At 41.3% G+C, this 13,128-nt stretch overlaps 1 protein-coding gene across 4 annotated transcripts in view; it reads right to left on the bottom strand.

The window, feature by feature from the left end:
• Positions 1 to 505: 505 nt before the first annotated feature.
• The window catches only part of ttc28 (tetratricopeptide repeat domain 28), a 162,895-nt gene continuing 150,272 nt past the window's right edge, over positions 506 to 13,128 (bottom strand). For all 4 annotated transcript variants that reach the window (XM_042394743.1, XM_042394745.1, XM_042394746.1 and 1 more), the window contains 10 exons: positions 12,486 to 13,060; positions 12,149 to 12,396; positions 11,650 to 11,774; positions 9,780 to 9,857; positions 9,535 to 9,694; positions 7,732 to 7,808; positions 5,336 to 5,465; positions 4,499 to 4,606; positions 3,748 to 4,384; positions 506 to 2,354 (listed from right to left, as the gene is read on the bottom strand). In XM_042394743.1, coding sequence (XP_042250677.1) covers positions 1,247 to 2,354; positions 3,748 to 4,384; positions 4,499 to 4,606; positions 5,336 to 5,465; positions 7,732 to 7,808; positions 9,535 to 9,694; positions 9,780 to 9,857; positions 11,650 to 11,774; positions 12,149 to 12,396; positions 12,486 to 13,060 — 3,246 coding nt within the window. In that variant the 3' untranslated portion in view covers positions 506 to 1,246. The remainder of the gene's footprint in view (positions 2,355 to 3,747; positions 4,385 to 4,498; positions 4,607 to 5,335; positions 5,466 to 7,731; positions 7,809 to 9,534; positions 9,695 to 9,779; positions 9,858 to 11,649; positions 11,775 to 12,148; positions 12,397 to 12,485; positions 13,061 to 13,128) is intronic.

The following is a 13,128-nucleotide window of genomic DNA, read 5'->3' on the forward strand; positions in this document are numbered from 1 at the left end:
ACAATGTGTTGTATTTTAAAAGCTTGTTATATTATCCATTGTGTCAAATCTTCATCTGAAAAGTAACTAAAGCTGTCAAATAAATGTAGTGGAGTAGAAAGTACAACATTTCCCTTTGAAATGTAGTGGAGGGGAAGTATAAAGTAGCATCACATGGAAATACTCAAGTAAAGTACATTAGGACATTCTGTGCTGAAAATAACTGACTTTATGGTGACCCTCGTTTATGGATTATCACATGACGGAAAAACAAGTGCCTATAGGGAATGCGAATATACTATAGATAGAACTTTTATATAAATAAAAGCTCTATATGTATCTACTGTTTAAGCCTGTTAGGTTAGAGTGAGCATGATCAAGATAAACTCCACTTCTTCTCATATGTGATAAGGTCTAAGACTCACAGTTTCATGATTATTGAGTATAAGTGTAAAGAATGTGTGCATATTTTTTTCCGCTTCAGAATTGATTTATATCATGAAAGCAAGACAAGAAAGGGAACATTTTTATTTACTGAGAATGGAGATGTCTCTGAATAGGAGTCTGGCACTGCTGCAAAAAATTGTACATTATAAAGTTATTGAAACACTGAACAGCAAGAGGTACCATGCTGACAACCACACATGAAATCTGCATAAAAAATATCAAAAAAGGGGTTTTCATTATTTCTTCCATGGTTTATTCATCTTTATAAAATGTGTAATAATGACTGGAAAACACAGTTTACGTAACAAAATAAATGACAACAATAAGCATTGGTAAATACATTTAACAATAATTATTACACAGTAAATCCAATTCAGGTAGCTAATCAACTTACACAAACATAGCGAGCGTTTAGGTCGACATAAAATGTTCCCCTTTTCTCTGTAATGGTGACAGGCATTCAGTCAGCGTTTATTTTCAGTGTACACGGAGGCATCGACACACATGCTCTCTTGTCAGTCATTGAAACACAATTAAAGCCAGAGAATCAACACTCCTCGAGTCTTTTTTCTCCTTCCAGCTCTCTCCAGAAGAAGGCACAGTCATCACATTCAAAACATTAGTGTAACATCCCTTCACAAAAAATGTAAAATCACCACCTTCAGTAACAGTACTTCTTTATCCTTATCTTCAGCAGGTATTGCTACAATATGGTTTGCTGACAATTGGGCAGCTTCTGTCATAGTAAAAACACAAATTAAACAGGGGATTGGCCTACTGGCTGTGGGGAACAGCATGGGGGGGGGGAATATCCAAACTCTCAACATTTAGAAGACGGGAAAAAATGTCCAGGTGAGAGAAACTTGTAGCCATTCCCAGAGTGCAGTCTGACGCCTCCTTTAGAAGGTGGAGGTGGTGGAGGAGGTTTACCCTCCAGTTTTTGGTGACCGCTGAGTCTGTCACCAGTGTTCTGACCCTCAGATCCTTCTACATCTTTGCTCGCGGACTCGTGTCTCGGCGAGAGATTCAGCAAACCCAAAACATCTTTCTGAACTGTACTCATTTTTTTATTCCCGCCTCGGAGCAAACTGGCAGGGCAGGGCACCTCGTGTTTCTGGGCGGCGTTGGCCCAGAAGGTTTTTAAATTATGAATTGCCTGGACTTTATTATCCTGTTTGGACTGGTTGAGTTCGGGGGTGTTTGCAGGGCTGGAGGAGGCCGAAACGGACCCTGTAGAGGAGTAGGAAAGGGCGGGCGACGGGGCGCTGTCAGCAGGAGAGTGGGAAGGTGAGATGTGGGCGGTGTAAGGTGAGGTAGGGTATTTCAGTTTAGGCTGTGCATGCACATCTGGGGAAACCGCAGGGAAAGGTGAACGCTGCTCCTTCACAGAGCGAGATAAGGATGGAGAGGAGTGAGCTGGGCTGTTGTAGCCTGAGCTGATCTTCTGTAGCGAAGAGGAGCGGGATGGAGGTTTAGGTCGAGTCGGGGGAGGTGTTGAAACAGAGGTGGAGAGCGGTGAAAGGGGACTACGGACAGAAAGAGGAGAGGAACAAGCCTTTAGACTCGCTCTACTCGGAGGTCTGCTAAACGCGCTGGTCTCAGAGGGCTGAAACCCTCGTGCTCCTCCTGTAGGCGTCAGAGTCGGGGTTGTGGGAGTGGAGAGGGACGTCTGTCTGGCGTGCGCCTCCTCTCTCCCCTCAGGCCGTCTCAGTGTCTTCCCTCTAATATTTGCTTTCTGCAGGCTCTCCACAGCTTGCATGTGGCTCTGCGTCTCCTCAAGGATCTTCTGGGCCAGCTCCTGGGGATCCAGCTGTCCCGCAGGACCCATCCTCTCCTCCTGGGACTTGACTGTACTGTCTGTCTCGGTACTCGACTGGTCCGACTCAGAGCTGCTGACCTTGCCTTTGCCAGTCCTCTGAGGAGATGAGCTGGAAAAAAAGTTAAGAAAAAAAGAGCTAAATTTGCGGTTATATCAAAACAAACCCACCTAGGAACAAGCCTTACGAATTAGCTTAGACTATACATGCTATGATATATGTTTTTTATAACTTATACCACTTGATATAATAAATGAAAATGTCCAAAAGATATAGAGCTGCAAAGTGGGAAGAGTTACTTTGGGTGTCCGAATGTTACGTGCATGAGGCTTGGATGTCCTGCAAGCTTTAATACCACTTACTTAACAATTAAAGGATTATTTAGTTTAGTTTATTATATCTATTTGTCCGGGACCATGTACAAAAAACATGAATCTCACATAAAGAAAAGAGATGTGTAGTACCAGATGTAAATTAGCTAGTAATTGTGTTTCTTTCTCTTTTCTCTGTATATTTTGATTGTAGGGTGTGAGAGAAAATTGAATAATAGGTTATTGTTTTATAAATATTTTGTATATATGTTACAAATGTTGTTTTCAAACTAAGGGGTCAACGTTTGTTATCAACTGAATGTGATGTAATGTCATTGTCATTCTGGTATACATGTTGATGAACAAATCCTACTCCTAGGCTAGTTGAACTCTTAAACCTGTTTCTATCTCAGGGTTGTTTGCTGACCTCTGGGGTTAGCTAGAGATATCTTTGCGTTAAGCCTACTGTTTCAGAGACTGTGTGGATCATGAGGTACTTAGGCAAGTTAAAGCTGAAGGATGTCCTTGTTTGAAGTTATTGATTGACCATAAGGTCTATGTGGGATCATCGTATGATCATACTTTGTGGAAGTGTCCTTTTAGGGACCTGACTGTTTTTAGCTTTGCTTCTGGAGAGGTATAAAGCTGTCTGGTTTGTGTTCACAATCTTTAGAGAAAGGGCTGGCTGAACAACATGCTTTCTCTCCAAAAATACAAGATGATTGTATTATTGTTTTGTGTTTGGACATTGGTATAATTGTTACTGATGGTCAACAACTGCTTCAACAAGTAACAATGTTTTAATGCTTTCTTTATGTCTCTGTGTGGTTCTTGAGCAACGATGAAAAATGTCCACAACATTTGGGGGCTCATCCAGGATGACGACAATTTGTTGGCTCATCTGGGGACGCCGACAAAGGCACCACCACACAAAGGCAAATTCCTTGTATATGCAAACCTACTTGGCAATAAACCTGATTCTGATTCAGACAAGCTGGTTAATTTAGTGTTGTTAAATCATCCAGAAGACTCACATATTTTAGTGTTGAGGAACCTTGATTATATCATCAAAAGAAAACTGGGAAAATGGAAATTTATAGCGATTCTTCCCACTTCCCACCTCTATCCAGTGCGTTTCAGAAAGCACAACAATAATGATTTCTTCTTGACTACAGAAATAGCATTAAACTTACATTTCCTGCTTGGGCTTGGGGCTGGTAGGAACAGCTAGAGGCAGCGTTGGAGCTTTAATTGGAGATGTAGGTGTGCTAATGCTTCCCTTGGAGGAAACTGTGATCGGATACCCATGACCCCTGGCAGATCCTCTCCCAGCACCACCTCTGCCTTGCCGATGTCCTGCAGGAAGAGGCAGCGTGTCGCATCCCCCACTGCCTCGTCCCAGCGGCTCACTGCTTATAATGGAGTACCCCTCGTACTCCTCGTCCTCTGCCTCTCCCGCTAATCCTCCTGCGTGATTGGTCAGTCGCCTCGACAGGCCGCCTGTATGCCGTTGGGAGGAGTAGAGGCCTGCTCCCCCACGAGGTCTCTCCAGCTCCTGCTGATGCGAGCGCTGGCTGATGATGTCACTTCCTGCAGGCTCAGGCCGGGACAGGAAACTGAGAGAGGAGGCGAGGGAGCTGAGACTGTAGACGGAGATGGCGTCGCAGGAGAGGTTGTCCGGGCAGACCGGGGGTAAGAAGGAGGGCTGAGGTGGGTAGCAACCGAAGGAGAGGGGTAAAGACTGTGGCTGGGATGCTGACTGGGATGAAGAGAGAGACTCCAGAGATGATGAACTGTCCATGCTCAGCCGCTTGGGAAGCTCTGTGGAGTCTAAAAAAAGAGAGAGAATGAGTTGAAGAATTAGGTTTGACATTTGAGAAAAATAATATCCAACATCAGGGACTGGATTTAGTTTTGAAGTCTAAAGTTTTGCATTATTCTCACCAAAGAGTGCTAGAAGAGACTGAAGGGCAAAATGCATCGTCCGTCTGCTTGCCTGCTTCCCAGTCTTCAGCACGACCTCCTCCTGACCCACCTCACAAAGGTCAAACCCTGAGAGAGACAGCGGTGCAATGTTACTAAGTTCATTTACTCAAGTGCTGAACTTGAGTACCATTTTAAGGTCTCTTTTAAGCTGTGTGTTTGGACATTTGTATAATTGTTACTGATGGTGTGATGGATTATACAGTGTCTACAACTGCTTCAACAAGTAACAATGTTCAATGCTTTCTTTGTGTCTCTGTGTGGTTCTTGAGCAACAAAAATTTCCACAACATTTGGGGGCTCGTCCGGGATGATGACCATTTGTTGGCTCATCTGGGGACGCCGGCAAAGGCGTCTTTATACTTCTACTTTATATACTTTTTATAAGCTACTTTATACTTCTACTTTGCTGTATTTCAGAGGGAACTATTATGCTTTTTACTCCACAACATTTATTTACAGGCTAAAGTTACAATTGGCTGGCAATTTTCTATATTTTTCGTATTAGTTATTAGTCTTTGGAGCAGTTTATAGAGAAACTAAAGTGACTGCTGTCTTGGAACTTGTCACCCTGTGCAGCGGTGTGGCTCATTGAAGTATTTTTAATAGTTGACACAGAGGAATAAGATATATCAGGCTTTGGATACACACAATACTCATACGTAGATCAGCTCATTGTTGGTTTAGCTCTGCACATGAGATTTGTTATCAATAAGAAAAAATACAGAAGATTGGCAGCCATAACCTTTGAGTATAAAAAGTGAAAGTGAAGCTTGGTTTTCTGTACTGATGACTCACCGAGTGCAGCCAGGAACTCGTGGCAGCCTGGAAGCCTCCACAGCTGCACGCTTATCGACACTTGAATGGGAGCCAGTGAAAAGTCCTGCTCTTTGTCGCCTGACTGCAACTGCACCAGCACTTGGTGAAGCTGTGGAGAGGAAAGAGGCAATAATGATTGGAAGAAAGGATGAGAGAGAGAGAGAGAAGAGAGAACAGCTACTGTAGTATACATAGAAGTTTAAAATTTCAAGGGACAATTATCAAAATTCTGGAAATGTAATTCTACAGTCTTATCTTGCTCAGAGTTATTTGATTCTTCTCTGCTTCTGACTAATTTCTAACTCTCTTTGGTGAGTGAATCAGAGGAAGTCCAGTATCTATTCTCCAGTTTTCATATCATGGTACAACTACTGAGCAAAAAACAAGTCCTTTGAGTCAAAAAAAATCTCATTAAAGCAAGATTGATGTAGCACTGACATCACAAAGATCTTTCAAATAAAACATTAGACTTAAGTACAGCAAATTTGTGTTCTTATCTGCGTGTGCGTACTCTGACCAGTCTCACGCTTTCTTTGAACTCGAGTCAGCAATTTCATCATGAAACACTTACCATTCCCACCATGCTTTTAACCGCCTTTGTGAGGTGGGTTTGAGAAAAGAGGAAACAGAACTTTAGAGGTTTATATGAGTCACTGCAAACCCAGTCATGCATGAAAGATGACTTGCTTATGTTGATGATACCTATATGGTATGAGGAACCTCAGAGGTCATGCAAATTGTAAAAAAAAACCAACAACTATGACTTGCAAAGAGTTATGTAAGCATTTTTATCGTGAGGCTTTCTTATAATACCATCCAACATGGTTGACATGTGCATCTGTGTGAGGTTGTGTGTCTACATGTATTTCTTATTCTTACTATTTTTCACTACTTTCACTTATCGCCTCACGTCCGCCCTTTGTGAAGCACTTTCTAAATTGCTGATTCTGATAAGTGCTATATAAATAAATGTTTTTATTATTATTATTGTCATTTTTAATATTATTATCATTACAACACGGTCACAAACAGCTGGAAATGAAAAAAAATGATAGCAAAAAATGAAGTGGTGTGTTCATTTTTCTGGAGTGAGACAATACAAAACGTCTGATGGTCATTTCAGATCCACAGTAAGACAACAAGTAAAGGCAACAACACACATGCATCACTCAGATGTGAATATGTTGGCATGAACCAGTGGTGGAAGGTAACTAAGTACGTTTACTAAAGTACAACTTTGAGGTACTTGTGCATTACCTGAGTATTTCCATTTTATGCTACTTTATACTTCAACTCCACAACATTTCAGAGGGAAATATTGTTCTTTTTACTCCACTACATTTATCTTATAGCTGTAGTAACTAGTTATTTTTCAGATTAAAATTTTACTTTAAAAAAATGAATGATAAGCTTATAAAATACAAGACATTGTTAAAGTGTTTCCCAACCCTTTTGGCTTGTGACCCTTTACAGTCTAGTTGGGACTTCTTGTTTTAGATGACTATGATTTGTCAGCAGTTCCACCAAAGAGAAGTTTCCCCTCTCAAAACATCTAACCTATTTAGTATTTATAAACAGTATATAAACAGTTAATGGTTTATTACACACTATAATGTAGTTGTTTGCAGATATAAGTGTGTATTAATGTATTTGTCAACAACTATAATTCCTCTTGTAGACACTCAGAAGTGTTTTCTGCTGTATAAACAGATAATGAATGATAATATAGTAAAATACAGTTGTAATAACATAAGATATGTCTTCATAGAAGAAGGTATAATTGCTGACCAATACTAAACATTTAAAAATGTCCTTATAACTGCTTATGACTAAATTATAGTGCTTTAAACCATTTATTAAAGGTTTATATACTGCTTATAACTGCTGAATAGGGGGACTTAACGAAAACAAATGTGTGTGTGTGTTTATCTTTTTCTTCATTTCTACTCCATTAATCATCTCACGACCCCTCAGATTTATCCGCTGACTCTTTGGAGGGGCCCGACCCCTAGGTTGGGAACCAGTGGACTAAACTAGCTAACTGTATATAAAGTAGTTGAAACTAGCTCCACCTCCGGCAGCTACAACAGTAACATGCTGCTCTAACACTGATGCTTCACTATTAATAATCTAATGATGTCATATATAATAATATATCAGTCAGAGGGACCAAACCACTACTTTTACTGCAATACTTTAACTACATCAAGCTCATAATACTTATGTACTTTTACTGTTGTAGGATATTGAATGCTGAACTTTACTTGTAATGGAGAACATTGTTGTATTGGTACTTTTATTTAAATAAAGGATCTGAATGTTTCCTCCACCACTGGCATGAACAACAGTGCCGCTACTACACAACATGTCAGTACCTTATGAATGAGCTGCTCTCCGGCCTCAGATGCTGTGACCAGTTTACAGAGAGCCTGCAGAGCTGGTGGAGTAAGACCTGAGGACACACAGGAGGTTAAATTAGATCTTCAAGCACAGATTTTACATCTTGATTATTAGTTTAGAGAAAAAAATCCATTAACCCTCTTTGTTGAACCAAAACAACCTAACTAACTCAGGCCCTGTTTACACCTGGTATTAACATCCGTCTCATGTGATCCGATCACAAGTAGACAGCTCTGAATACAGGTGTAAACGCACCCAAGACACATTGAGGACGGATTGAGATCCGATCACTCAGACCACATTTGGAGGTGGTCTGGGCCGCATGTGACCACATTCTTCTAGCAGTGTAAACACAATGCCTCCTGGGCCACATTGAAGGACCGCCTACTCAACTGACGTCCTCTATTTTCCGGCAGACTAGACATCAAATTGTTTGATAACAGGATAAACAAATGCATTATTTTGTTTTTTCATGTGAATTAAAATCATCATTCACCTCCCGTTTTTTCCTTTTCTTTCCTGTTTTTCCCATTCCCCTAACCGGTTTTCCCACTTCAAATTGACAATTGGAATAGAAATTAAACCAAAACCAGCAAATAAAGTTTCTCATTTGTAGAAAAAAATATTTCAGAAGCTAAACGTTGCTGAATAGTTTCCTCTGTCTTGTCTAGTTGATAACTACAGTTCTTAGTTTTGCTGTGCTGCTCGACATAATGAGCTCAGGTCTGTGTGTGTAACAACTGACTTGTTGGATGTGTAGAAAAATACAGAATTAACATTAGATCCCGACCAATCCTGTCGGCATGTCGGAGATTTAAATAATCAATGAAGTTACGCTGTGTCTCGTGCGTAAATGCGCACAGCATCTCTCAATAGAGGCAGCGGTGGGGAGATTGTTGCATATATATTCCAATGTGGCGTTTGGATAAAGAGCAGTGAAGTGAGATCCGATCACAAGTGGTCACTCCGGACACATGTGGAGACGCATGTTAATGCCAGGTGTAAACAGACGTACGTAAAGCTGTCCACTTGTGATCCGATCACCTGAGATGCATGTTAATGATAATGTATCTGTCCAAATACCAACACTTGGTATTTGAGAGTTGTCAAGTCTCTACTTTTGTTACAAATTGCTAGTTAATGCCAACAGTGTCCCGTTAAAACTTCAAATGTGTGGAGGTTTATCAAAGCTTATTTGGAAAAGCTTTATTAATTTATTAGGAAATCCTGTGGCTACAAACACCAAAACATAACTCAGTTGAGCTCAGATATGCTTTGCTGTTTTTGTTCAATCTCCACAAACAAAGTTAGTGTAAAATCTGATGACAGCTGAGAGGAGTAATATAATTAACTTCTTATGTCCTTATGGGGACTTATGTGGGACTCGCACATAAACACAAACTTATGTGCTCAAGACTGCAAGTGTGTCTGTTGGGACAAACAACAAACCCAATATGTTTTTTGTAAGGAGGGAAAACTGACCCTTTATAATACAACCATAGAGAATTAAAAGGATCATTTGCTGATCTTGGCTGTGAACTTGTCACATCAGAGGATCCCTGAGAAACAGATTTCATAATCGGCCTCTACTGGGAGGTTTTGGAAGTCTGTGCTTTCTGAATAATTGCGTATTATTCCGTAGCTGATGAAATATACACAAAATAAATGCTGTTTCATGGGAGAACCTATTGCTCTCAGATCCTGGAGGGACAGAACATGTTATTCTGTCACTGTGACTGACATGAGAGACATCATGAATAATTGAACAGCTCTGGTACCGAGCAGGGACTGTAGAGTTGTGCTGCACTGCTGCAGTCGGTCTCCAGGATCCGATGTGGGGAAGAAAACCGCCGCGGGGAGACCGGCGCCGCTACCAGAGAAGTCCAACCGGAAACCCACCGCAGACAGGAGGGCCTGCCACCCGGGCACCCCGCCGACCTGACCCGAGAGAGGAGAGGGGACATGAGTGGAGAAGACATAAAGGTTGATATATGAGGATAAAGATACAGGAAGACACACAGACCTTATTCTCTACACTTTGCTGTGACGTGTACATCGGGTTACACTGGCCGCTCTGAATCCGCTGCAGAGACTTTTCAACCTGGAGAAAAGAGAAAGAGACCCAGTTAAAAACCATCAGTATCAGTGGACAACTAGCGTCCCAGACGGTGTTTAACTGACGCTTTCATTTGAACTGATTGGTTTATCTCATCATCAATCAACATATTAATACATCCTTCATTCAGAGTATGACCTCCTACCCTCGGGCAGACGATACAGAGTCCCTCACTGCAAACTCAACCATTTAAAGAATTCATACCATTACATTTCTTTACAATGCTGCTTGAGGCCGAAGTTTGTGCAATAATTTTTAATAATTTTTACAGTGCTTTTACTCTGGTGATCTTTTAGCATGACTTTTTTATTTCATGCTAAAAGGTGTATGTATATATTATGTTACAGGTTATGTGCAATACTGTCATGTTATGTAATTGTTGGTGTTGGTATGGCTGAGGTTGTATTGTTTGTGTCATTGTGGCCGTCAAGGCATTCATGGTGCAGCTACAGAGTCCAAAACAATAAAGTTTATCGTATCGTATTGTATTGTAATACTCCTGGTCCTTACAAGCAAAATGAGCTGCTATCACAATTAGTTTTATCTATATTGTTATGGTAATACCAGCATCGTCTGTGCATCAAAGTTCGGTTGTTTCTTGAGTACAAAGTTTGTTGCTGAACTTTATTTAGTGATTATGAGGCTGCAGTTGTCAGTTTCACCAAGAAGCTCACAGATGATTTTACTGGTTAGTTGTGTTGCTGTTGTGTTATTTGACATTTAAAGAATGAAAATCCTCTAATTAAACTCATTTTCTAACAGGATTTTTCAAAGCGAATCTAAATTCTTCATATTTATAATGCATTATAAATCTTGAAAGCAATTATTCACATCAAATAACGTCCTGGATATTCTGAAAATGTAGAAAATATGCAACACATCCATATTTTAATTGTTATTATTAAGAAACAAAGAGGCACATAAATGTAAGTAGGACACAAAAGCAGTTTATAGCCTGAGACTAAAACACTGCAGGATTTTCTGATGCGCCCTGAGCTTCCATTTGTAACATTTTGGAGATTTCAGGCTGGACCACTTAGCAACATGGTCCGATGGAGAACTGATTGATGGAGGTCATCATATGCTGAACCACATTTGTATTGATTTTTGAAAGTATACTTTTTTTTTCAGTAGATGGAAGGAAAGTGATGCATCAAAACCAGCAGAAGATGAGAAGGAAGGACATTTGCTGAAAAAAGCAATTTATGGAGATTGTAAATCATGAAGCTGAAGGACGGAGATGACATGAAGTGATGGACGTAACCATGACATGGAAATATATTCAATATTTGTGAAAGATTGTATTCATTTGTATTAAAAATTAATATTTAAAATTCAAAATGGTGCAAACTGCAGCTGCAATCACTCTAAAAGTCATGGCAGGTTTGTTGATGGAGATTTGGCTGATGTGACTCTGTGGTTCAAATTTATCTTCAGTGTTGAATAAATTATGATGGAGGTTCAGACTCTGCCTGCAACTAACGATTATGCTCATTATTGATCAATCTGTCAATGATTTTCCTGATCGAGTGATAAAATGTGTTATTGTTGCCTGAGATAACATTATATTTAACTAACAGTCCAAAACCCAAATATATTCAGTTTATTATCATATATGACAAATAAAAACATAAAATCATCACATTTAAGAAGCTGGAAGCAGTGAATATTTTTTGCTTGAAAAATAACTAAAACAATCAATCGATTATCGATAATCGATGGTTGCAGCTCTAGTCCAGGCTCATATGAACAGTCACGTTGTTAATAATTGTCTCACCAGGTGTAAAAGCACTCTGAGGGCGTCTCTGGCTCTCTCTGGGTACTGGAGGATCTCTGCCAGGGCCTGACCGACCAGCGACATCGGGCTGTTCAGCTTCACATCGCTGCCGATCAGCATGTAACCTGAAAGAAAACAGAGATATTAGAGACTTTTAAACACTAGATTAGGTTTTCTTTTTTAGATTTCTCAACAATACAATAAATTAGAAAAGAGTGATGTTGCACAGTTTGATCTCTTCTCTGTGTGTTGTTTGATTTGAAAGCAGGTCTGTTCAGCTCAGTGATGAATCGAAATGTAGTTCATGTATGAATGTAGCAGTGCAGCTCAAAGGGTAACACTTTCCTTTGAGATCCTTTATTTAGCATTTATAATCAGCATATAAAAAATTAATACATGGTTTATAACCCACTATAATGTAACAGATATAACAACTATAACTCCTCCTGTGGACTCCCATAAATGGAGGCTGCTGCATAAACATAATGAATGACCTCACCAGCCCAGTTGGACGGGTGCGAGAAGTGTTTGCTGCTCTGTAGCGTCTTCATGGCTTCTGTCAGAGCGGCGCTGGCTTTGGTCCCGTTGAGGAGGGCTGTGTAGAAAGTGTGGGTGAACAGTTTGGAGGCAGCTATCGGTACAGGCCATAGAGAGACGCACACACACTGGACCCCTGCAGCCAAGAACGCTCGGGTCAGACCCACCACCCCGTCAGCTGTCACCCTGCTGCTGGACTCCGGGTACAACCTGAGAAGAAGAAGTCGAGGTCAGAGGTCAGGTGGATCTGTCTGACCTAACAGGCTTTGTAAAACTTTGAATCTGTGTGAAAGTTATACCTCAGAACCACTAGTTTGACCGTCAGGCACAGGTCCAGTATATCAGCAGCAGTGAGGAGGAAGTCTTGAAGTGCCGGACTGTCGCACACACTCTCCACGTCACACGCCCTCTCCCCATCCTCGCTCATTTCATCGACTCCTCTGAGTCTGTCTGGGCTGCTGTGACTCTTCATAAACGAACTTTTGACCCTTCCGTCCTGATCCGCGGTGTCGCCTGAGATCGACGCCCCGCACGGTGACTTGTCCTTGGGTCGGCTCCCTGCCCCGTCTCCTGCGGTATGCTCCTGGCCGGGGGCGAGGACCAAAGCGGCGAGTTTCCAGGATATGTGAGTGGCAAAGTGAACGCATTCTGCCTGACTCAGAGCTGAGAGTACGCGCTCCTTCGTGGCGTTGGCTCCGGTTAGTGGATGACATCCCAGCTGTTCCCCCAGCCAAAGAGCCTCATCTTGGGCTGAAGGTAAGGGTCCCCACAGCCAGCGGTCCATTACACTGTGGGGCAGACGAGGAGCCCCGACCACTGCAGCCACCGAACCTCCGTCTGAGCAAAGTAAGGGACCTCCGCGGCGAGGGTGAGGCTGCGGGTTGAAGCAGGTTATCAGATATGTGTGTGTGTTTACATTTTCACAGAGATTTCTTTTCAAAA

The sequence above is a fragment of the Thunnus maccoyii genome, chromosome 19 (assembly GCF_910596095.1).
Source record: "Thunnus maccoyii chromosome 19, fThuMac1.1, whole genome shotgun sequence".
Lineage (NCBI taxonomy): Eukaryota > Metazoa > Chordata > Actinopteri > Scombriformes > Scombridae > Thunnus > Thunnus maccoyii.